Source organism: Corticium candelabrum, chromosome 7, assembly GCF_963422355.1.
Source record: "Corticium candelabrum chromosome 7, ooCorCand1.1, whole genome shotgun sequence".
In the NCBI taxonomy this organism is placed as follows: Eukaryota; Metazoa; Porifera; class Homoscleromorpha; order Homosclerophorida; family Plakinidae; genus Corticium; species Corticium candelabrum.
The window spans coordinates 4362832-4388805 of record NC_085091.1 but is presented as its reverse complement, the minus strand read 5'-3'; the positions used below and the strand labels follow the sequence as shown (position 1 = coordinate 4388805).

At 41.4% G+C, this 25974-nt stretch overlaps 2 protein-coding genes and 1 pseudogene across 2 annotated transcripts; 2 read left to right on the top strand and 1 right to left on the bottom strand.

The window, feature by feature from the left end:
- Window positions 1–32: 32 nt before the first annotated feature.
- LOC134181710 (uncharacterized) lies at window positions 33–1227 on the top strand (annotated as a pseudogene).
- A 3965-nt stretch (window positions 1228–5192) lies between these two features.
- On the top strand, window positions 5193–7678 carry LOC134182163 (transmembrane emp24 domain-containing protein 5-like). Its single transcript, XM_062649528.1, has 2 exons — window positions 5193–5957; window positions 7329–7678. Exons 1-2 carry the CDS (start codon window positions 5499–5501, stop codon window positions 7545–7547), a joined length of 678 nt encoding a protein of 225 aa, XP_062505512.1. The 5' UTR covers window positions 5193–5498; the 3' UTR covers window positions 7548–7678.
- A 918-nt stretch (window positions 7679–8596) lies between these two features.
- Window positions 8597–17990, bottom strand: LOC134182037 (uncharacterized). The gene is made up of 5 exons (XM_062649358.1): window positions 17578–17990; window positions 13030–13206; window positions 12595–12975; window positions 12391–12540; window positions 8597–9112 (listed from the first exon to the last, which is right to left on the bottom strand). Exons 1-5 carry the CDS (start codon window positions 17915–17917, stop codon window positions 8760–8762), a joined length of 1401 nt encoding a protein of 466 aa, XP_062505342.1. The 5' UTR covers window positions 17918–17990; the 3' UTR covers window positions 8597–8759.
- Between the last annotated feature and the right edge of the window lie 7984 nt (window positions 17991–25974).

Below are 25974 nucleotides of genomic sequence, written 5' to 3'. Positions count from 1 at the left end.
ACTATTAAATGCAAAGAAACAGTTGCTTCTGTTGTGCCTTTTGCGGCGATATCGCAGCAACAAGGCAAAGAACCGTCGACGTGTGTGGGTATGTGAGATCTTCTCCAGAAGACAACAGCAAGGAGAGTTCCACCAGCTGCTACAAGAAATGCGTCTGTACGATTCCCAGAGTCACTTTCGATATCTCAGAATGTCGAAAGGAACATTTGATTTCTTACTAGCAAAAGTGGAGCCTCTTCTACGTCGACGTAGCTATGGAAGTGCCATCCGTGTACAGATTTCACCTGCTGAGGGCCTCGCTTTGACACTATGCTTTTTGGCAACTGGGGATTCTCAGACGTCATTATCGTTTGGCTTCCGTGTTGGGCGTTCAACCGTGTGCGGTATTGTGCGAGAGACTTGCCATGCTTTGTGGGAGGTACTTGCCCCGGAATACGTAAAGGCTCCTGACAATGAGCAAGACTGGAGGCAAGTGAGCTAGGAATTTCGGAAAATTTGGAATTTTCCAAATTGTGTGGGTGCTTTGGATGGAAAGCATGTAGTGATACAAGATCCTCCTAACTCTGGCTCGTCTTTTTTTACAATTATAAGGGGTGTCATTCAATAGTTCTTATGGCTGTCTGCGATGCACAGTATCGTTTTCTTCTTGTGGACATAGGCGATGCTGAACGACACAGTGATGGTGGAGTCTTTTCGAATTCAGGCTTTGGGCAAGCACTTGATTTGGGCACCCTGAGTTTACCACCACCCCAATCAATCCCCCAAAGCAATGTTGTTGCTCCGTTTGTCTTTGTTGCAGATGAAGCGTTTCCACTGAAGGTGAACATGATGAGGCCGTATCCAGGCAAGGGTCTTGATGTGTCAAAGGTTGTGTACAACTATCGTCTTAGCAGAGCCAGAAGAGTTATTGAGAATACGTTTGGGATACTGGCAGCAAGGTGGCGCATCTTTCGACGACCAATATTGGCCACTCCTCAGCATGTCACGACTTTCACAAAGGCTGCAGTTGCTCTTCATAACTTTCTAAGAACGTACGAGTCGTCTACATACTGCCCTCCAGGATTTACAGATAGTGAGGATGGATCGGGTCAGATTGTGCAAGGGAATTGGAGACAAGATGTTCCTGATGGTGATGGATTGAGAGCAATTGGCCAAGTCGCAGGAAACCGATCAAGTAGTTCTGCAGCAGCAATAAGGGAGTGTTACCGAGAGTACTTCAGCTCTTGAGAGGGTGAGTTGCCTTGGCAATACAACCATGTCAATCGCACAGCTTGAGTCTTTCATCTTATAACCGGTTTTTTTAAAAGCCACTAATGTCAATCCCACAGCTTGAGTCTTTTTATAACCGGCTTTTTTAAAAGCCACTAAATACCTCAAAGAGAGCATACCTAAGTACTTGCACAGATTTTGAATATCAATTTTTGTTGCAAATGACTTGTGATTTGTCTGTTTTGTGTCAATCTGTCTGTCTCTGTCTGTCTCTGTCTGTCTGTCTCGTCTGCCTGTCTGAATTGATGAACAGAGTAATGGACTGAGGTGGATTTGTATACTTTTGAAGATTTGCTTGTTGTATCTTTGAAGTTTAAAATCAATAAAACAATGTGTCTGTCTGTCTGTCTGTCTGTCTGTCTATCAAATCTTCATATATTTTTATACATCATTTTTTTCTTTTCTTTGTCTGTCTATCTGTCTGTTTGTCTGTCTGCCTGTCTGTCTGTGTCTATCTATCTGTTTGTCAACTTTCTTAATTAAAATGCAAATCTACAGAACATTTCTATCACTAAATTCTATAGTTCACAAAGTTCTCATTACTTTGGCATCTACATATGAGGAAACTTTCCTGTGTTATTCCACTCAACTCCACATCAAACAACACCTGCTGTATTTTCAGTTTTGCAAATGCCTTTTGGTGTGGGTTGAAACGACGTAGAGCGGCAGCAACCTGTCTACTAAAGAGACCTTCTTCATCAGATTCAAGCTGTTGTTGTTGTGCTTGACTTTCTAGCTGATGGAGTTGATGAAGTATTTTTGACTCAACGGAATCTGGTTCAACCCTGGCGTTTTTCTTATTAGATTGATGTACAGAGGAAAGTGAAGGTGTTTGCTCTTGACGCAAAAGACTGTAACTAGATGGGACACTTAAAATGGCAGGAGAACGAGTTTGAGACCTATTGTAAGAACGACTAAATGTTGCATCCGTTCCTGGTTCAATTCTCGATGTATCAACTTCATCATTGAAATCTGGTGGAGTTGGCGATAAGGAAGGGTTGGAGAAACCAGTCGGGGAGGATGGGTTGTTGAGAATTTGAACATAGCTCTCTTGTTCTGCTAACTCCCTGAAATAAGCAGACAAGAGACTTTGTCAAACACTTCGGCTTGCTTCATCGTGAATCGATTCATGCAACAACTTTCATATTGGTATGGTCTAATAATTACATAATCAATTAGCATTTTCTCACCTTTCTGTGTTTTCAGTAAGACATGTTGACTGTTGGCTTTCTTGGACACCAAAGTTACTATCGGTCCTGTAGGACATACATACACAACATTGAAGCCTCCAAAACTCAAGTTTTTGCGATGAGATTCAACAATAATCACAGAAATGGGTGGTTACAGTCAGACCAAATTAAATTATTACACAGAGGCAGACAAGCCAGCACACCAACAGACAAACATATATGCTGTTAAAAAGACAACCAGCCAGATGTCAGACAGACAGACAAGTGGACAAGCAAAAAGACGCACGGACAGAAATACAGACGAGCAGTGAGACTGACATTCACAGAGAGAGACATACAGGCGATGTTCAGATTACGTCGTAGTTCATTAGTTCAATGGCTCACCCCATCTAGAGATGTACATTGTGATCAATAGATACACAAAAATTAATAAAATTTACATTAATTTGATATTCACACTGAATACACTAATCAATTTTGTGTTTGTTTCATAATCATTTCATTAATTCTCTCTCTCCCTCTCTCTCTTCCTCTCTCTCTCTCCCTCTCTCTCTTCCTCTCTCTCTTCCTCTCTCTCTCCCTCTCTCTCTCCCTCTCCCTCTCTCCCTCCCTCCCTCTTTCTCACACACGCACACACACACACACACACACAAACAAACAAACACACACAAACAAACACACACACACAAACACACACAAACAAACAAACACACACACACACAAACAAACAAACACACACACACTCTCTCTCTCCCTCACACACACACACACACACACACACACACACACACACACACACACACACACACACACACACACACACACACACACAACTAAATACACTGTAGCTCCGAAGCGAGTAGGACATGGCTTCATTTACTAGTTGTAATTATTTAAGTACATTAGGCACAGTAAAACAGGCAATAGAGAGAAGGCGGACAAAGAGGCATAGAGATCCTGCAAGTCTAGCTGCAGCAAGTGTTGATTATCAAAACAGCAGAAAAGACATTGCCTCACTATCTATGCAACTGGGAGACATGTAATGTGCCTATTTTCATCTTGTCTTTTAAATGTAGTTATTTCTATTTATATTTCATGCAACCAACAGTACTATAGAGTTCTTAATTAATTTATAAGTAACACTAACATCTATACAGACAAACAAGAGCAAATACGTGCTTACATGCTGTGCTTGACCGTGTCTGCTAAGAAGCCCAGATAGCTGTAGAGAACCCAGGACGATGTTGATGGTGGCCCTTGTGATCCAGACGGTTTCGCCAGCTTCCGTCGTTCCTTGACGTACTTGTCACGGATTCGCCTCCACTTCTTCTGGCACTCCTCTGCAGAAATGCCGCGACCAACTTCATGGGCAACTCTGCACCACGCGTTCTCTCTGGCTCTAGCGTCTCTGTAGGGCTTGCTTTGTACGTCCCACAGACAAGGAAGCCGTCTAACGGCTTCTATCAGAAGCTCTTCAATGCTGTCCATGGCACGCGCCCTTGACTTGAATTCCCGGACATGGCACTCTACATCTCGTGACCAATTAAACATGTGCGGTGATTGGAGAACTGTAAATTACATTTCCTGTTTGGCGTACGACGTTTCCGGTCGAGCGCATCGAAATAGAGCTGATCCTATTGTTGCGCTCCACTCTGCGCCACTGCGCTCCGACGGCGGCATCCTTTGATGTTGGCGCACACCATCGGATCGCAGCGCATGCATATTGTGAACCAGCCTTTAGTGTTCAGTTTCATACCTTTCCAATACAGCTGTAATACAAGAACGACGACGACAGGTAGCGCTAGAACATCATGTCGCGTCCCGCTGCACGGGTACCTTTGTGTTTACAGTAGCTACGGTTTTATCATTTGTGTGTTAGTAGGGAACGCGAATGGGACGTTAGGAAGCACTTTCTTTTACTAGTGGTGCCGCAGACGCGATCGGCATGTGTCTGATCGCCGTGAATCCGCTGCGAGTAGTTGTTAGTCGCGCGTGGAGCCGCAAATTCGCGATGAAAATTCGCGATGCGCGCATCCGCTAGCGTCCGCTGTGACTCGATCGTCCGGATTCGCCGCGAAATCGCTACAAAACTTCGCCGTGAATTCTCCGCAAGACTTTGTATATCTAGTAGACGTGATCATGAAGTCGTTGAGAATGCAGCTGGCTGGCTAGTGTAGATGTCGGAGAATCGGTTCGAACAAACGGCTCTACTAGGTGTCGCTACAGCCGTTGACAGGCGCAGAATACAAACCACGACGTGTAGGGGCGTGAGTTTGCGTGAAGAGCGCACTACAAGTCGTCGTTTGTGTACAGTGTAGTCTTTGGTAGACAGCAGATATGCATGAGATGTCTTCAGCTGTAATTGGAAAGGTATGCATTATGAAACTGAACACTAATGCTGGTCCTAGGACCAGCCGCAATATATTGAGAAGGGGCGGTACCATCCCAGACCCATGCGTGGAGGACGATTTTGAATCGGCGCTACACGGGTCTGGGAGGCCGAGGCTACCTTCGCGCTAGGTTGCTACACCACGTGCGCTAGCTGTCACGTCTGTATAGGTCCATGTGGTTTCACACGTGTGGTTGGTAAGGTCCTCCTCCTCGCGCGCGCTCCACGTGTTTCGGCACGTGCTTGTGTTCCACTAGCTAGGCAAGTAAAACAAAAAGCACGTGCTGCCAAAACACGTAGAGCGCGCGCGAGAAGGACTGGGTACAAGTCTAGGAGGACTGGGCACGAGTCTAGTGTTGCAAATGGCGATGGGAGCACCGCCTCAGGAGGCCAGCAAAGTCTAAAGGCGTGGCTTAGAAGAATGTAGGCGGAAAGGGTCTGGCTACGCGAGACTACTGATTTAGCTGGTGTGTACACGTACGTGTTGCGTGCACTTGAGCCTTGGACTGGTTAGGTAGCCTAGAGAGTCGTTGTGAGTATGAGTACATGGTCCGTTGTACTGTACGTGTTTTGTTCGTGTTTTCATCATGCTGTGATTGTGCGCGTGCGCGTCTGAAAATCTTGCGTTGTTGGCTACCTGTATTTCTGCTATGAGTCTTCACATACTCGTTGCATTCTTGTCAACTCCCTTGTTTGCCCACCTACAACCAGATTACGAGGACACAATAGAAGTTCACGGCCCAGGAACGTCGTTTTCATTGCGTTTACCGCCTGGCATCAAGGAGTGTTTTTATCAACGCGTCGAACAAGACCAGACTCTAGACGTCGAATTCCAAGTAACGAAAGGAGGTAATCTTGACATCGACTATTTTGTTAGAAATCCAAGGAGGAAGATAATATTGATGAAGTCCCGGATTATGAACTCTTGGGATTCGCATGTGGGTATCCCCGTGACTGAGTTGGGCGATTATGAGATTTGCTTCAGCAACGAGTTTAGTCAGGTGTCAAGTAAACAGTTGTTTGTGTCGATTGGTGTGGCATCAACAATGGAGGAAGGGGCTGGTATGGAACTGGCTGAGAACGAACCAAATGAATTTGCTAAAATTTCAGTAAGAGAAGTTTGTATGTACGTATGTATGTATGTATGTATGTATGTGTATATGTATGTATGTATGTAATGATGAATGTACTGTGAATGTCCGAAACTGAGCTCTTCCAATTAACAGCACTGGCCGTTCAGCGGTGAAAATGTGTTTGTTGAAATTAATTAATCACAGAAATGGCCGATTAAGTTTATTATGAGGCTTTAGAGTGTCAATTGGTGCATGAATAGCATAGGTGTACATGCGTGATCTGAGTGATGTCACCATGCATGCATAATGCATTGTCAGTCTACAATCCTGCATCTTTGTCGCGATCACTTTACCAGGCATGGTCTAGACAAATGCAATCATACAAGGACTGCCTCTGCACATACATGTAGTGGCCTCTGGACAGTCACTTGCAGATAATGCAGTTAGACTGATGCCTTGGTGTGCAATCAACTGAGAAATCATCCATAACTAAGAAATGAAGCTTTGTCTTGTAAATCTATGAATGAAAACATCTTCTAAATCCAAGAAAACGTAATTTCTTACCAGAAGGCCATTTTTCATGCACGCATTTGCGCATGCGCGCGCACACACACACACACACACCACCACCACCACCACCACCACCACACCAGGCAGACTACCGTAGACATGTGCACCAAGGCATTATAAGACTGGGCTCTTTTCAGACATTTATTCCACATGGTATCTGTATGTACGTGTGTATGCAGGGTTTCCCAGAAAAATCTGAGAAGGCTGATTTTACATGAACTTAACAAATTATTAAATAATGAATGGATAATCCGATTGATTTACTAGCATCAGTCAATTGAGCAGATTTGCAAAGCAAGTACACACGACACCAGTAAATAGTCACACAGTGCACAAAGTTAATGTGTACAGTATCTACTCTTCATAAAGCTGTTAGACTTGATAGTAATGAGTATGGACCACAGCATGTATACTGGCTGCTAATTTGTAACCATGCTACACACTTGACCTAAAGACGCAGCCTGTTACAATGCGTCAAATTAGCAGTATATAGAGACAGCGAAGGCTTGCACATGATATGAAAACCCAGTGCTCAACACTTGCACATATCATTAATGAATGCAATTGGCTAATTTTGATAACAAAATTGTATCTTGCTGATTATATAGTCTTTTCACAGTGCTTATGTTTGGACTCTTTAATGATACATGTAGAAATTTAACCTCTAGCTAAATGTAATCACTCAATCATGATTTGCACATATGGTATTTAGTAACTACAGCATCACATTAATTAAGCCTTGTCTTCAAATGAGATATCCCAAACGATTGCACGGTGGCAAAACATTTTAGTACAAACTGCTGTTATGTGGTTGTACTATCGGTTGATTATTTACAGGAAGCACTTGACAAGATCGAGGTAGCATTGTACCGTGCTGAACACACACAGATGTTACTCGTTGCTCACGAGAGCAGAGACGTTTATTTGGTAGAGAGTAACAACGTAATGGTTCCATTCTGGACCATCATTGAATCGTTAGTAATTTTTCTAGCGACAGTATGTCAGATCTATTTTGTAAAGCAGCTATTTATTACTGAGAGAAATATGCCTATGTGATAGTGATTTGAGGATAATGATATACGATATACAGTGTATTGAGTTTGTGCGTGCTCAACACAAAGCATCACAGACTGCCATAAACCAATCTGTCTTCATGTGTATGGCAGTTTGCACAGACGCGAAAATTTTAATTCTTGTGATCACTACTCTAGGGTAGAACTATGGGACCAGTCATTGGAACAGGGTAGAGTAGGAGCTTGTGTTTTGTAAGCAACAGAAACAATGGGCTCCTAGATTGATCTTTACTGCAAACATATACATTGGTAGTATGTCTCTAAATACCTCTCGTGACAGGCAAATGGCGAATGTCTTTTCTTTACCGTCAACATCACAACTGGTTCGTTCTGTATGTACCTGTAGTATAGTACCAGGACAGTCGATAATTAATCTGACCCCTACACAGTACTCTCAGATCCACAGAGGTGAGAAGCACTGCCTGTCTGTACTTAGAACCACTAAAGCATATGTCACACAAGCACACTGTAATCATGCGTTTACAATGGAACAAAATAGTCTTCAAGTAGGGTTGTCCCCAGCATACAAAAGGCACGGTGCTGCGCTGTGCCTTGGCTCAAGTCTGCTGTGCTTTACTGAGTAGGCAGTGATTAGCTATGAAGACAATGGACTTTGTATTTTAAAAAGTGGTAAATTTGTTTGAGGCAAACAAGTTTGTTCTTTGAATGTAGCACCTGGGATACTTGGTTTGAAGATAAGATCGATTAGGGCAAATACTAGCTGCAACAGTGGTTGTCATGCACCGCCCACTATTTACGTCAGTATCTGTCAGTATTTTTCTGTCATATGTTTTGCTTCTGGCTGTGAGCATGTAGGCAGATCTAAGGTGTGTCTTTTGTGCCTGAGGATTCGGTGACAACAGTTTGTGAAGCGAAGCATGTCAGTAAGCAAACCAGCATCAAACCTTGTGCATGTGGGCATGGCCATAAAACTCAGCATGGAGCGTGGTCTCTGAAGTGCCTTACAAAATCCTGGCAACACCCTTGTTAAGGTACCATAAACAGACCTGTGAACATGAACATATTGACATGTACCATAAACCACACTTTTGCTGAGTCTATTAACTCTGTTATACGACAGTTAGACAAACACCGATGGAAACTGAAAACATTGAAAGCCATTGTCCTCACACAGTCATACTTTCAAAACTAGTGCTAACAAAGAGAGTGGTGTGTTACCCATACGGGTATGAGTCTAAGACAAAACGATCGAATCAATGGCAATGTCTCCCAGCGTGTCATTACCGACGGTAGCAACAAATGCAATTCGTGATTTCACATATGGCTGGATTGGACCAATCGTCACTGAAGCTGTATGCCATTTGTTGCCCTGATCACCACTCTGAGTCCACAGTGTATGTCGTACCTTTTTGTTATCCTTGTCATATCGAAACTGGTCTACTTGGAGGCTGCGAACATTGGGGCCAAACATGTGGTAAGCAAACGACAGTTTGGTGGGATGAGACTCTGCCTTGATGGACACACTGCGCAACTCTGCTTTTTGTCCTTCACCAGCGGGCCTGGAAGTCTCCAAATAAATATAGTAGCCTGGGCACAAATTAGCAAGTCACACCTCATCAAAATTACCAATAAATTAGTCATAATAATTTAGCTCCTGTTGGATTACTCACAGTGTAACTCACACATTGGATTACTTACATGTCAAAGGACAAGGTATGGCAAATGCAGTGCCCACAAACAGACAAACAAAGAGACAGTACCATTGCATTGGCAATTAATAAAGTTGATTACTGTATTTCTTCGATTAAACACCGCCCATATTTAAATGCCACATCGGAGTGTACCAATAAAATATAAACGCCACCTTCGAATAAATGCCGTATTTCATCTGTTGCTCTTTTTGAAGGAAAAACCATACAACTTCTTCGGAGGTGTCATTTTTTAGACTACTCAGATACTGTTTTAGTAAGTGAAGTCTCGAAGTGTGAAATTCATACCAGTATCGTAGGTGTTGTTCTCTTCAAAAGGTGTGAAAACTACAGCGTGACACTCCTAAAGCATGGACAGAGCCTTTAGCAAATAAACGCCACAGCATTTAATCAGAGAAATAGGTATTCAAGCATGTGTGTTGCTAGGAGATATTGTAGACAAACACATTTGTGAAGACAGTAGGTTTCTTGACTGGAAATATTTATATTCAAGACCAGCCTACATTCTGCACTTGTCTATGAGCAAATGCTGAAAAGCCCTCTAAAACGTGACCATCATTGCACCCCTCGTCCAACTTTAATGCTTTGCTTTCAAAACATTTGTTGACTCGTATATACAAATGTTGCCCTTTCAAAGTCTTGTCCCAAGTTAGAAATTTTGAAGACTTTTAATAGCACAACTGATTTCTGTACTACAATGCAGCGTCGCAGTGTATTCAAGATTCTTTCACGTCTTCATCGCATGACAAACTGTTGTTCGTGTAACAGAATGTAACGTTTGAATACTAGGTTTGATATTATTATTAGCAATGCCAGCCGGATGTACGAATTGAACTGCTAAACCACTAAGGTCCACTGCAGTGATGTATGGAGTGGAAGCGTTTACAGACTAGAAGTACAGGTGTAGCGTGTACCAGTGGGATCAGAAGATGTTTGAGATTACTATATCTGTGGTAGATGTACGCATGCACAAGACAGAATGCCCTGCACCAATGACGCCACAGCCATATTTCTAATTTTATGGGGTTGGCACCCCTGTGGTGTGTATGGTCAGCATATCAGTTATTAAAAATGATGTCACTAAAAGTAGACAGCATACATAAAATGCTAACAACTGTTAGCAAGTATCTGTATGTTATAGAATAGCAGTTTTTGCAGTGTTATACGCATGCTAACAGCAAGCATCTGAATACACAAGTGGTTCAGCGATCAAGTCCCAGACATGCTGCAGAACATGGCAGCACTAATATTATAGTATCATGATTCGTTCAACCAAACATTTATGACACTGCAGCCATTATAGGGTACACTCTTGCCTTTCCACTTCCTTGTAGAATAATATGTCGAGCAGGGACAAAACAGACCATCGATTTGTCCACAATGTCTCATATTTTAAGCCTAGATTCCTCTAAGCTCTCTTCCCTGTGCATGCATTTACTGGATGTGATTCCACACAATTCTCAGCGACTCCACATGCATTGTGCATGCACATTACCAGGCGGCACTCTGGAGACCGGCCCTTTTTACTGTATACTCCCAAAATTCCATGCATGGATGGGCGCTGAAGATTCGACTTCATTAGCTAATCAATGGCCAGATCAGCTGCCAGGTCCTTAATCTCTGCTGGAATTCCTTTTATGTCCTTGCTGCAGTAGCTGCTCATGTTCTGGTAATATGGAATGGGCTCTAGTGCACTGATACTTGCAAGTGCACTTAAGAGTGTATATGCACTACTGAACAGCCAGATCGTGATGGCAATTATGTTGACATAGCCAATAATGATGTCCTGTCAAGCAGCGATGACGACTCTTGAAGTACTTCATAACTCTTTAGTGTTGGAGTTGCTGCAGTTAGAGTTTGTTAAAATCTCACTTTTCAAAACCACAATCACAAACATTGCTTAGCCTCTCCTCCACCCGCTTATGGCATCAAATCATTAATTAAACTTAATGAACTGTACTTCAGATACTTAGATAAACCTAAGACAAAACAAGCAGGATTTTCCCCAAGACTTCAGAATAGTGTGGCAGATATGGTAGTTGCAAGTCATGCCTCTTATTACTGCGATGTACCCTCAGATACCCAGACTTAACATATGATTAAAAAACTGTGGGTCAAACTGCATATTATTTAATTACTGAAGCCTTCTGCCCCAAAGACAAAAGAAATTAAGTCATTATAGCCTGAGATGTCTTCCACGTTCATTTAACACACACTAATGCCATCTGCTTACTGTATATGTAAGTGCAGTGTACAGTAGTGTACAGCACTATACAGCACTGTACATCTACCTTGGGTAGAACACATGTGAAAGGCTTGGTCATGTGGCTAGGGTTGCTCAGCGTGGTGAAGTGCCACGCTACCATGCTTTAGGGAGAACCATGTCAAGTGCAGAAAAATACCCACAGCTACTGTAATGTAAAATTTTCTTAAAAAGAAATGATAAATTACACAATTGCATGGTTGCCATGACAACCATGCTACCCTCCATTTCTCCAATGTAGGACACTTTAATCAAAAGGCAACGTTCACATTTGCAATAAGCACCATTAAATTAGCAGGAATATACTGAAAGATAAAAGTTGGACGAAGGGTACAACAACATGTCATAATTCTGGACTTGGATCATAGACTAACAACAGCACAAAAGGGTCTGGTATGAGGCTAATAACAAAGTGCAATTTCACCACAATGTTTGCACCAGGGTTCCTTCACACGACCAGCCTTGTGTCATGGACGACTACTTAGTGCCAATAGCCTCATTGGCACTGATAATTGTTTATTAAACCTAATCTCCTACAAGTCCCTCTTGTGCTGTCGTGCCTACATCTTGCATGACACAATGCCAGAGAGAAACTGGCACAACAGCATAAGAGGGTCTGGTAGAGGCTTACTAAATTCAACAACCACAACTCACTGTCATGTATGACATGCCACTGATTGTCAGTTTCATACCTGTTATGCAGGTATGGAAGTTTTACATGTTATTATGAAACCAACTTTCTTCCTGCAATGGTACTTGCAAATAAGGCCACATGCTAATTTCCAGGCAGATGGAAAGACAGACAACAACCAGTAAGACAGGTGAACAAATACATAAAAGAACATGACCAACGGCTAAACAGACTGTCAACAGTAAACTCAAACATTCCATACCCGATCCTCCATATCCTGCCACAGGTCCAGTAGAATGAGATGGTGTTTCTCCCCTGCGGCGCAACCAGCCAACCTCATTTTCATTAAGGTTACCTCCATTAATCCAATCACAGAGATCAGTCTCAAATGTACAATTCTTCAACCTGCGTTCTACACATAAAAAATTTCACGAGAAACCTAACCTCCATCACAGAATAGACATACTTATCACTTGGAGAATGAAACTTGTACTAGTTGTTCCTATACGATTTTCGATCGCCAACGTGTAGTTACCACTATCAGTCTTCTTTGCTGCCTCCAGAACAAATGTGATTTCGACAAAATCATCACGGAAACTTGCACCACTTTGTGAAAGAGCAACCCGGATGATTTGTATTGAAAGATACTTAGATGTTGGCAAGAGTTCACGTCCATTGCGGTAAATACCCAAGTTGGATAGCATATTGTCTTGAGCAAGGTCTCGAGCAAGGTTTTCAACAGCAAATGTGAGACGTAATTCCTCTCTGAATGTAACATGAAATATAGATGAACCTCCTGGCAAAGCAACTACTGGAGGCACAACAGGATCTTCACAACTGCATATCTCTGTAACACAGATTGACATCACAGTGATGTACAAACATGTGCAATTACTCTCACCTGCACATACTTCACAGCATTTGTCAACGGGTCGATATCTCTCCCTAGCTCCACAAGTAAGTGCCGGACAAGTAATGCCCTTGTTTTTCGCACACTTAAGTGACCCATCCGTACAATTGCACTTCAAGCATCCTTTCTCATACGTACGACCCTCTACACAAGGCTGCACGCGTGTCCCTATACAAACAAAACACTCCAAACATGTCACAGAGTTCGAATGAATTAAATGTTAGTAAAGTCGCTAATGTCTCCAAATATCAATACATGTACTACTAAATAGATAACAATACATGATCATTTGTTCACTTGCGTCAAAACTAGCATGCAAACTATTCTATACAAGTCTACCAATCATTTTAGTTGAAGATGAAGAATCACACCCTAAGTAAATATTAGATTGACACTTGTCACTTTGACAACTTGTTTGCGGCATGTCATACTTGAATCAAGGAGAGCTAATTCTACACATTTTTAGGTCAAACTCACACATTTTAGGTACTTTAGCGTGTTGTCACATGAAGTTCACTTATGTCGTCTTAAGCTTGTTCATTGTCACATCAAGTTGGTGTAGAGTCATCAATCTAATATCGAACACTTCCCTACGCATACAAACCAAGAATTTCTTTCATCTAAACGCAATGAGTGTAGAGAATAGTTACAAAGCAACAAGATGTGTTAGATTGGGCTTGATTGACGTCTTGCTGTTCAAGTCCGACAGCTTACAACTTCCAATGTTGTTCGCATATATCCGACACACCTACTCAATTATCGGACTGCAGTTGGTTTCCGCTTAACGGTGCCACAGCTTACTGTCTGCACTTTTAAATAACAAGTACGTGTCTCTTCTATGTGCAGTGGTAGCAACAGATTGGCAGCTGACAACGTTGGCTCTGAGAAGATTGAAGAAGAGGGGCGGGTCGTGTTCTAATATCAGACACCAGTTGTGCCTGATTGAGTACAGTTTTGGCAAGAAAATGCAATGAATTATGTCAACATTGACGACAGACATGTAGCAACTGCCCGCCGAGTAGAACAGCCTTTCATTCATCTCCCATGTCAAACTAGGCAAGGAGCTGGAAAGAGAAGAGTCTTGAAATGCTCTAGTATTGCATGCATGCCTATTATATGCTCAAAATAGACAATTACCATTAAAAACATGGGCATGTAACTGTTACTAACATTAAGTGACAATTACTTGGTGTGAACACACTACCCTAACAGTGCTCTAATCATATGAACACACTCTTAGATGTGCGTGCACACAAACACGGCAGGGGAAAGTCTTCAGCAGATTGTTCTGAGCTGCCACCGTTTTTGCATATGTGTTATCTGCTGGACATGTGGACTTTTCCTCTTCATGCACAACTGGTAAACACTGTACTCTGTTTGCTAACAGCCTATTGGTCGGTCCCCATTGACTAGCTTCGTAATTGTCCAGAGTACACTGCACAACAAACTACGTATACACAGGAATGAGGCGAGCATCTCTCCATATGTTGTCTAACAACAAGACCAGCAATAAAATGTCGGCTGTATCGTCGTCTTCCACTTCCATATCATCATCTAGAACTATAGTATTTTGCGTTCAATTATCCGAACCCAGCATTCAATTATTCGAACTCGGCGTACAATTATCCGATTCGTGCAATCAATTATCCGAATTGGGCATTCAATTATCGCTTAAGGCTATGCAATAACACAAAAAACCAAATGGGGTACATAGTCTGCGGTTAGGCAGCTGCTCAATATCATCATTCATCAGTTGTCTAGACAAAATAATTTGTAATTAATGTTATAGTTAGCGTAGATTTGTGTGTGTGTGTGTGTGTGTGTGTGTGCGCGCGCGCGCGCACGTATGTGTGGTACGTTTACTGTGCACTAATCTTGGTGTCCCACGTTTCCGTCTAAATCTACACTTATCTAGGAAGCTTCCAATGCCTTGCTCCACCCCTCAGTTTTTGCATGGTGTAATCTAATTTGTAAGCAGTGTGTCCTGATAAATGCATTGTTGGTGTGTGCTTAGCTAATCAAAGAGATCTAATTTCACTACATAGCGCCTCCCCCTTGGTTGAATCACTCAACTGTTGTTCAGTTGAAAGATGAGCTAGCATTATAGAAAGACTTCATGAAAGATATGTGTGGGGTTTTGACTTTTCTGTACTTATCAGACTGAAAGACTTATTGCTATAAATTCGGTACTTCTACGAACGAACCTCAGATAATTGAATGCCCCATTCGGACAATTGAACGCTGGAGCAAGTAAAAACTACAGTTTTTGATATCAACAAAACAGTTTGTCTGTCATGGCTCAATACCATCCTCACTGTACTCACTGTACTGTACTCACCTTAGTATACCTTAGTATAGTTCCAGGGCTCAAGAAACTCCAATGCCCACTTTTGGCCAGGGCACTAACATTTTCACACCTCTGTGTTCTTTAAAGGAGAACTCTCACCAAATACTAAAACTTGTTGAAAGAAAGATACAAGGCCTGGTATCTTCTTGCAGGAAACCTACTGTCCAGACAGCCACAGAAGCAGAGAATCGGCAACGATTTGTTCAGACGATTCCCCGTATGTACACAAAGTCTTACTCTCTCAAAGTAACTACTTCAGGTTTAACCATACCAAGTGCTCCTAACGCACCCAAAATTCAGTGAGACATGATCTATGAGCTAATCTAAGAAGGGTCTCCTTCTGAGGTTGTATTACCACAGTCGATACTTGCGTGATAACGTTGGGGTTCCAGTTTGCTTCAGTCAATAAATCACAACTTGACACCATATGTATCACAATGCTTACCTTAAAATGTGCACAGATATCAGTCTTCCTTGCTAACCAACAATCAGAGGTACGCATATGCCACACACGGGTACTAAACACGCCTACGCAGGTAATTTCAATGCTATATTTCTTCTTTACGGTAAACTTCTGCAGTAAACGGTTGCAAAGGGTTGTGTCATGAAGTGACAGCTTTCATCTGAGAAATAATTGATTTTGGTGAGAGTTCTCCTTTAATTAGTGCTAATCAGCCCTTTGACAGTCTGCTAGGGTTGAGCTGCCTACCATCATTCTTCACTTTCGTATGGCTTTGACAATGTACAGCAGCTATGGAAGAGAATTCGCTCATTCACTGTTGAACAGGCAGTTAGCTTGTCCAATGGCATTGCCACAATAGCTTTGCCACAATGGCTTTAAAGTCTGTTTGATAATTGGAGAGGACGTGGGGAAAAAACCATATCTCCTGAAGCGACGTCCTAGCAGGTTGATTCTAACATCATTGGAAAGCTCACAAGGAGGAGGTTTCAGATCAGTTAATAAATACTGTGATTGGTTCTTTATTCTGACAATTATTAACTTCCTGTATGACAGAGTTTGGCCCTGCCCTCATCTATCATTTACACCAGGTGTCTGATAACTTCAAAGTCACCGCTATAACACTCCCTCACTACATGAAAGCTGACAGAGACCTACTTTGAACTATGGATTGATAAGTAAAACAGCTGTAGCTAGTAACCTTATGTAGTTGAAGCATTGGTTGAACCTTTAGACCTAAGTTCATAGCTAAACTGGAACCGTTTATTTCACTAGCTGGAATTAACACCGCAGTTTCCACCTCCTCCCCAATAATGGAACAGACTTTAGTTTAACATTGTGGTGTCATTAGCGCTTACGTTAATTGATTAATCACTTCCGCCAATTAACACCTCTAGATGTCAGTCTATCAAGTAACCTCCCATCCCAACTTTTCCTAGCCAACAGTAGGGGTTGGGATAATATCGACCAGTTTGGTACTTTCTAGCACAACCGTTCTGATTGGTACTTAAAAACCAGTTTATCAGTGCGTGCATAACCAAACGAATGCACCTCAGGTGGGCGTTCTGTCTGGTGTAAGCACAGCGCTGCAATTACTGGCTATCACTTCATTGTTTAGCGCTACGCCCCCGCAAACTTGATTGCCTAGCCTACGCAGTCAAGTTGAAGGTTGGGCTGAACTACAGGCAAAGCTGGATATCAGAGCTTAGTCACCGTTACAAATAAGGACAACGAACGGGAGCGATTTTGCAATCTCGTTGTTGAAGCAGAGTTCAGGTCGCGCGTAAACCAACTCGTCATCTTTCCTCAGGTCGAAGGCACCAGATACGTTACGTTTTATGGGTTTGAACATGCGAGCGCTACATATCAGCGTGAAAACATACGATCATCACGTGGTAAGCAACAATTAGGTCACGTGATAAGTGCAAGCGCACTAATGCCCCTTCAACCTTGCATGCGCATCCATGCCCATTGCATAACCCACGGGTACATTTCCCAACGTCTTGCGAGTGTCTTCTAGCCTTTTGATGGTACAGCAAGGCTACAGGCGTTAGCGCGCGTTGACGGAATGTTTCTCACGTGACTATCGCATGCGCCGTTTTCAGGCCATTTGCTGCTAATATCTAACGCTGTCATATCCAGCTTTTGCCTTCAGACCAACCGTCTACCTTGATTGCGTGGGCGTAGCGCTAAATAGCATCATTAACAACTCACGTGACGTCACACAACTCACCTACACAACGACCGACTGCGGTTCCACTTCCATCGTCATTCGAAACCTTCTTGCACGTAAATCCCGACGCCGCGTCACAATATCGAAAGGCAGTAACGTTGTCAGTCGTCTCTGGCGAGCATTCTTCTCCCAACTGCAAACCGCACACATGGCAGCACGGACATCTCTCGTTATCAACCACCAGACCACCAGGACAGTTCAAAACTTCTTGACACTTGGTGCTAGGACATCGCGGGCTTCGGCATCCCGTTGTAGTGGCAAGTGGTGTCTGAAGTTGGGCATGCGCAGTAAGCGTCGCAAGCGCGAGAAGCAATCCACATGATACCACCGCACAAGACATGCTGGGAGGGAAGAGCTGCAAGAAATGCAGAGGTCTCGAGATATTCGCTTTTATAAATATGAGTGGTGTGATTGATATTGGGTGGAGGAGAGGTGTGGTCTAATGACTGGTTTGCGGATCTCCTGATGTTCGGCGAATGTGGTTAGACTTCCTCAATTGTGACTCACTGAATGACCGCATGACTTCGGTTAGGGAGGTCGCGGATATCCATAGTCCATTTATAACGTTTGCTTTAGGAAGTGGAAGGTGTGCTAGCATCTGCTGCCGCAGATGTCCAGATTACGCCAGTATGCACAGTTATGTTCATCATTTTGATTAAGCCAGTGTTGTCTAGAGGGTCGGTTTTCTGTTTACTAAGGTTTTGCTTGCTATTGGTAGTAAGGGTTCCCTGGACGAATGCTAAATACTTTGGTGTGGTTAGAGCTCTGGTATTAATTAAGAATGTGTGTGGTTTTAAGTGTTTTGATTGACTAATTGTAACTATCCTGCACTCTTGTGGATGTGGGTTCTGTTTGTTTAAGTTAATTAATATTGGACAGTTTAGCAGTTTCTATGCTCTGTCATACAAGAAGTCTACAGAAGATAAGAATTTTAGGTGTATAGTGAGTGAGTGAGTGAGTGATGTTGCTCTCGTATCTGTGTTCTTGCAAAATAGATTCAAGTTCATGGTGTGCATAATTGCTCAGCACTGATCAGAGAGTATACTCATATTTGAGTATAGATCCATGCTGTGGGTATATGGTAATATAGAACATCAGCAAATGCCACTAATAACTGTGAGTTCCAGTCCCAATGTGGCAATCAACAAACAGCAAACCACAACAAAGGTATTACTACTGGGTTTACTCAGATGACAAGGCTAATAATAGGATAGAACTTATCCACTCATAGTTCTGGTGTAGTTTCTGGTCATTAATTAATTATATAGAGGATAGAAAAGGATGTGGTGCAGGTGTTAAGAGTATTGGTCACTTCATTAGTTTTGCCAGATCTGTTTCTAAAATTGTTACAGAACATGCAGTGGTCTCCAGGACAGATAACTAACAATTAATACTGGAAATGGTTAGAAGACTAAATTCCATGAGTGCTGTATAAAGTGCTGCTACTTTGGTAGGTATATGTAAAGATCATACACTCCGTTTCAAGCAGATGCTATGCCACTATGGATGTCAGCATGCATCAACAGATCAAATGTTTCTTAGTGCCTGCATGTCTTTCTGTAATTTCTTCAATTTATTTACTAGTATGCTGATTTTGCATTGTAGAACAGCAACCATGCATGGGGAGTACATTGGCAAGGAGTTTAGTCTTAATTCTATCAGGAATTAGTGTATGTAGAGGCCATTTATTCATGTCAAATTTTATCAGCTATGCAGGATCTTGACTGTCGGATTAAATCTCACCTTGTTTGTAGCAGCTTGTCTCTCCTAATATAATAATTATTCACTGTTCTTCTAGGAGAGCTGATCAGGACCTTCTAACTTTGACCAAAACTTGCAGCACGCATTGCTCATTGGTCTGTATATCTTACCTCATACTTGCAGTCATATTTTCTTTGTGATAGTGAGTTTCAACCTTCTTCTGGTGTGGTTTGGGTATCTAATTAATTAGGAGTTCCGTAACAAGAGGACATTGACTTAACAATTATTGGTCACTTGTAACAATTATAGTATCCTGCAGTGTTGAGAGTTCTGCATATAAAGCTGCAATAACACACTCTAGTGTCCTGTCCTTGTGGCTTTGTAAATACACTGTATGCGCAAATCGGTAGTACCCTACAAGCTTTAGAAGATGAACTCATGATCTAAGTCTAACATGCCGAGGTCAAACCAGTTCCCCAAAACAAACTATACATACAGAGCTGCCCACTCTCCCGCCTACCCGCATTTGGCATCAAATCTCCCGCATTCTGACCATTGGTGGGTGTGACCAAAATGATGGGCGTGCCTGTTCTGTGTAACTGTACACCTTACAGTTTTAGTACATGCATGTGTACATACATACTTGATATCCCATTATCAATTTCTATGTGCCAGCCCCTCTCTTCATCCGGCTCTTTCATAACATACTTGGTCAAAATACCTACATAAAAGAAGGATACGGCAGAAGTGGAAAAGGGAAAGGGGGTGCATGTGGTTACCTGATTACCATATGTATTGCTGGAAAGCTATCCAAGAAGGCCACAAGAAAATGAAATCCAGAACATTCCAACGAGAATGTGCATGTACTTTGTTCTTAGATTTTTATAACAGGCAGTAGTAGGTACAGTACAAGTTCTGTGTTTAATTAACTATTATGTTTAGTAATTGGTGTTGATGTTTGTCGCTAATTAGGCACATTAATCAATCAGTTATACATTTTTTGCACTATAATTAAATTAATTAATGGCTTCCAACCGGGAATGCAAATACTTAAATTTTGATGATTAGATATTATTTATATATTAACACTTATTACGATATAATTTTTTATATATTAATGATATCATAGGCGTGTCCCAAAAAATTTAAACTCCCGCATTCTCCCACATTTTTTCTTGCAAACTCACGCATTTTGACACTGCTAGGTTGGCAGGTCTGTACATATTAAAGCTAGACTCTACACTCTAGAACCAATAGTCACTATGCACTAAAAACCAACAGCTAATAACTGAAAACTAGCTGACAACAATGTCTACTCAGCGAGACCTAAGATGCAGTGTTGCTATACTCTGGTTTCTATGTTCCTGCACCATGCAGATTAACAGATCACAGATGCTTGACTCACAGCTGTGTTATTTCACAAACATCAGCAGATGTTACTGTGTATTCCTGTCAAACCACAAAGGGGAGCCAGAATCAAGATGGCTTTACCAATATGTCTTAGTGCCAATTTTAGGCTTCTATTGATAACAGTCAATTTATTATATAACTAATTTCATTGTTAATAAAACATTAGTTATTTTATATAATATAATACACAAAATTGTTAAAAAATCAAAAATTAAAATATTCATATAATCATGTAAAGATAGTTTCATAGTTTCAGTTTCAGATGGCAATGCAAAATTCAATCATAAATTAGTTAATCAACAACTCACTTAATCTATTGATTTGCTGTTACATGAAAAGTACAGAAGGACTGACAACGTTCAAAACAAATCATCAATAAAGTCATGATACAACAAAACCTGTCCGTAACATTGGCTTATGAGAAAACAATTGAATCAATAGCGACTTTCTGCCATGCACCACCAACGGTAGCAACAAAATTAATTCGCGATTTCATGAATGGCTGAATGGGTCCAACCGTCACCGCAGCTGTATGCCACTTATTGCCCTGGTCTCCAATTTGAGTCCACAGATTTCTCACAACTTTGTTTCCATCCTTGTCATATAGATACTGGGACACTGTGAGACTGCCCTCTTTTGATTCAAACAGGCGGTAAGCAAAAGACACTGATGTGGGATGAACCTTGGCTTGGATCAACACACTCCGCAATACAGCTTGTTCACCACCACTGACTAATTTGAAATGTTGCAAACGAACATAATAACCTAGGCAGAACATATGAAGTCAATATCAATCTGTATTGAACTGACCAATAGTCATCAATAAATACTGTATATTTCAGTGTGATTGCTGTGTGATTAATGCACAGTAAAATAAAACAAACAATAGACAGAGAAATAGACGAACAAAAACAGAAACAACCAAAGAACAGACCAAGTAGCCTTGATATTTTATAGCATTCTTATATATGTTGTTTGACAGACAGGTTGACAGACAGACAGACAGACAGACAGACTGACCCTATTGGGTCTCTGGAACATTTTAAATAGTTTTGGTTATAATAGCATTCGTTTATGAAAATATATGAAAAAGACAGACAGACAGACAAGCAGGCAGACTGGCCCTAGTGGTTGCTGAACATTCTTTTTGTCTATGATGTGCAAATGTTTATCATTGACTATATATATATATATATATATATATATATATATATATATATATATATATGTATGTATGTATGTATGTATGTATGTATGTCACGTTTGGATAACTTGAGCTTAGCTACTAGCTGTTATTGTGCGCAGCTGTAAGAGTGCAGCTTAGGCATAGCTGTAGTTGCTCCCCTTAGGTTTGTAACCATAATAAAGGGTCTCTCACATGTATGTATTTTGACAGACAGGCAGATAGACAGACAGAGACAAACAGACAACTCAAAATATCTGAATAATCTGTCAGATTTATATCAGAACGAAGAAGGGAAAACAACTCAGGAGAATAAACCATTTGGGAAAAAAGAATGGCTGTGATGTTACAGAAATGCGTTGGAACTACTATTGTAAAACAAGATGAAGAGCATTACTGAGTTTCATGTAACTTGAACTGTTTTAAGATAATTAAGGTAAGGTCATTAAGGGTTAAAGACCTTTCATGGGACTTTACCGTTGTGTTGATATGTAAACTTTTAAATGTTGTCTTGTAATGTTTTCTTATACAAAATAAACATGTATTTGAGAGACACACATAAACAGACAGACAGACACACAGACAGACAGACAAAAAGACAACCACACAGGCAAACAAACATAGACAACAGCATTGAGACAAAAGTTCAAAATATTAAACATTCAAATTTATTTCTATTTATATTCAAATAATTTCCATTTATGAAATTTGCAAGCATTCATAAATTCATTTATAAGCATTTAGATATGGCTTACAAATGGTGCGTTCCATTCAATAAATGGATTAGTAAAAGGACTTCTTTTTCTGGTGGTTGACAAAAAGTTACAAATTATTAGGAATGTCATTATAAGGGTTGAAAGGAGGTAGTTTGTCTTGTGTGTTACTGTATTTAGTTGTGTGTGTGTGTGCACGTGCGTGTGTGTGTGTGTGTGTGTGTGTGTGTGTGTGTGTGTGTGTGTGTGCACGTGCACGCATGCATGTGTGTGTGTGTGTGTGTGTGTGTGTGTGTGTGTGTGTGTGCGTGTGTGCACGCATGAATGTATGCCAGTGGGAACTGTATTACTGTGGTGATGCAATAGATATATATATATATATATATATATATATATATATATATATATATATATATATATATCAGTGATCAATATAACAGCCGGCCATCGGCCATTGCCGACAAAAAAATGCCAATTGACCGGTATCAGTAGACCACAGCCTAACATTTTGCCGACCAAACAGGAGCAAACACGCGACATCCAGATGCATGTACATGCAATGGCTGTTGCCATTGTTACCCGAGGCCCAGATTTCCGGGCCTCAAGTATAGTAGTCGTTCCACGACCCAACAACCATATAGATAGTTGGTTAGCACAGATGCAAATGAAGCTATTCCAACCAATAGATGAGAAGTGGTGTCATTACTGACCAATAGACACCTCTCTTTCTTTGGTAGCTGCTAACGAGAATTCGGCCATCGAGTCCGTCCTGTACATGGCGGTTAGTCCTTTGCTTTAAGGGTTTAGCACATACATTTGTACGTGTATGTTTCCCCAACAACAACCAGGAGCGAGGGTGTGTAGACTACCTGACTTGTAACATTGTGCTTGTTCCACACTGTTTCTGCATAGTTGTTCTGCAGTCTGACAAATTGAATTTTCGGTGTTCGTGGCTGAGCAGCTGTGGTGTTGTTGCAAAGATCACTAGTGTCGTCTTCAACAGAAATTTGGCGTTTGACAGGAATTTGTAAAGGAGAATGTGCATTGTCCATGACAGCGTCTGTTAGTCGGACAAAGCGGCTCGGCTGACCTGTAAGTACGCTAGTGCGTCTCTATTCAATTTTGTTTTACGGTATCGTCGAGGCTCTCCGACTTGTAACATTTGGCTTGTTCCATCACTTGGAAACAACTACACTTGTAAGATGCATTTAGAAACAACGCTTAGCTAATCTAGCTGCATTTGTAACGTTCCCACATCACGCGTTTCTGTCATACGATTTTGTCATAGCAAGACTGATTACCTTCAAGGTGCCTACTGGCCAAGGGTTTGCACTTCTAGTGCTTTTTTATTTTTTATATAGGAACGTCTGTTTACGTAGAAGTGGCACCAGATATGCCTGTTATCATACTGTGTGCACTCATGCAGAAATATAAACCACAGGTGGATTAGGATCTAATCTGAACAATTAACACATAACAATTAGCATAAGTGTGTAGTAGGCAAGTAGTGGGTTATTAATTAACGTGCCCAATCTTAAAACAGGGAAACTATTTCTAATAAATAGATCTTCAGTCAATGCTTGTCACCAGCCTCATTAGTAAATTTTAGCGGCTGCAGCAGTGAGTGCATGGATTGAATGAAACCTACAGAAAACTACGTATTGGGTGTCTAATTACTACTTGTGAAAGCTAGCGCCTTCTAATTACCTATGAAAGTATCAAAAAGATTGATGGTTTACTATTTACGTTATGTTTGAATACGAAAGCAACTGTTTTGATCTTTCTTCTTAGCTACAAGACATACAACCTTCCATTGCTAAAATATTCTCAAGGCAGCAGATTTTTGCTCTAGATTTGTAAATACTGTAAATCCAGAAAGTATAACGGTCTTAAATTTTAATGATTTTGCCCAAAATTGACATGTTTTGGAAGTTGACGTTTTTATTATAACGAATCTTGATGACCAACGTTCTTTGACCAACAATTTAGTAATATCCTATTGTAATAGTACTAGTACAACCAAATGGTCACTACAGAGAAGTCAGTTGATCTGTAATTTATCTAATATTCCAATGTCTTTCCACCCTCTTCTTAACATCTGATCTTGACTTGAAAGCCATTCCATGTTCTTGACGAGCCAGCCAAAATGAATGGGTTTGATCACAGATGTACTCAAGTCTACTTTGATGTTCTCTACTGCAAGGCCACTGTCTAGTAGTGTCTTCACTTTGTCAGCGTACCATGAAGAGAAGAGCTCCTTTAAGTGATGTTTAAATGGTTCATTGGTAGCCACATCAAGTGGTTGAAGTGACCCAGTGCAACCAGCTGGAACCATCACATACCTGATGTTGTGTTCACAAAGACTCTGCAAAAACTCATCACATCTGTGAGCAGCAAAAACATCAAATATACATAGACCAAGTGCATCAGGTGAAAGACCTAGTTGTTCCCGTTGTCTTGCCATGTAAGGATCCAAATCTTCTCTATATACTCTAGCATTGTGTCTCGATTTGACCAGTGACTCGCAGAATGAGTAAAGTTCCACCCAGGGGGAATGTTCACATGTGGATGGCACCTTGGTGTTTTGCCAGCATAGATAACTTGAGGTGAGATAAGTTCTCCAGTCAGTGATATGGCAAGAAGAACGGTAATTTCTCTTTTATCCTCTAAGCCAATCGTGTCGATTTGCTTGGATCCTTGCACCTCGAGAGTCCAGTCACTCACAGGCACCATTTTGATACCGGTTTGATCAAAAGTGAGCACCATAGACAGGGGTATGTTATAGTCTTTAATAACTTTGTCTATATTATCAAGATAGATAGATTTGATATTTACAAAATCATCAGGAACCTTGCGGCTTGCACGTGTAGCTTTGCACTTTACATACCCATGCCTGGACAGAAAGAAGAAAGCCCATGACTTCTTCAGGTCCAGTGATCCTCCATATTGTTTCAGAAGTAATGGAGCTTTGTGATGCACAATACCCATTGCAGCAGCTAGGACTATGGAAGAACTTACAGGTGATCCACAGAGACGAAGGCCTTGAATAAACTGCTTCGTTAGTCTGTCAATATCCTCTGGTAAAAGAAGAGAACGTCCTTTTTCTTGGCAGGTAGCTCTACTTCATCCAACGTCTTTCCATCCTTGAGCTGCTTGAGGACCTCTCGCTTGAAGTTCCTTACAGTGGCTTCAGAAAGAGCAAACTTTAAGCGCTTAGAGAAAGTGTCAACTGCGCTCTTGTTGCCATGGATGGCAGCAAACTTTCCAATCTCAGCTTCGTTGCTTTGTCAAAATGGTGCCGCTCGTGAGACTTTCGTTTCCGTCCACGTTTTTGTAGATCAATGTTCTCCTGTCCACAGCTGCTACAGAAGCTGCAGCAGCAACTTCTGT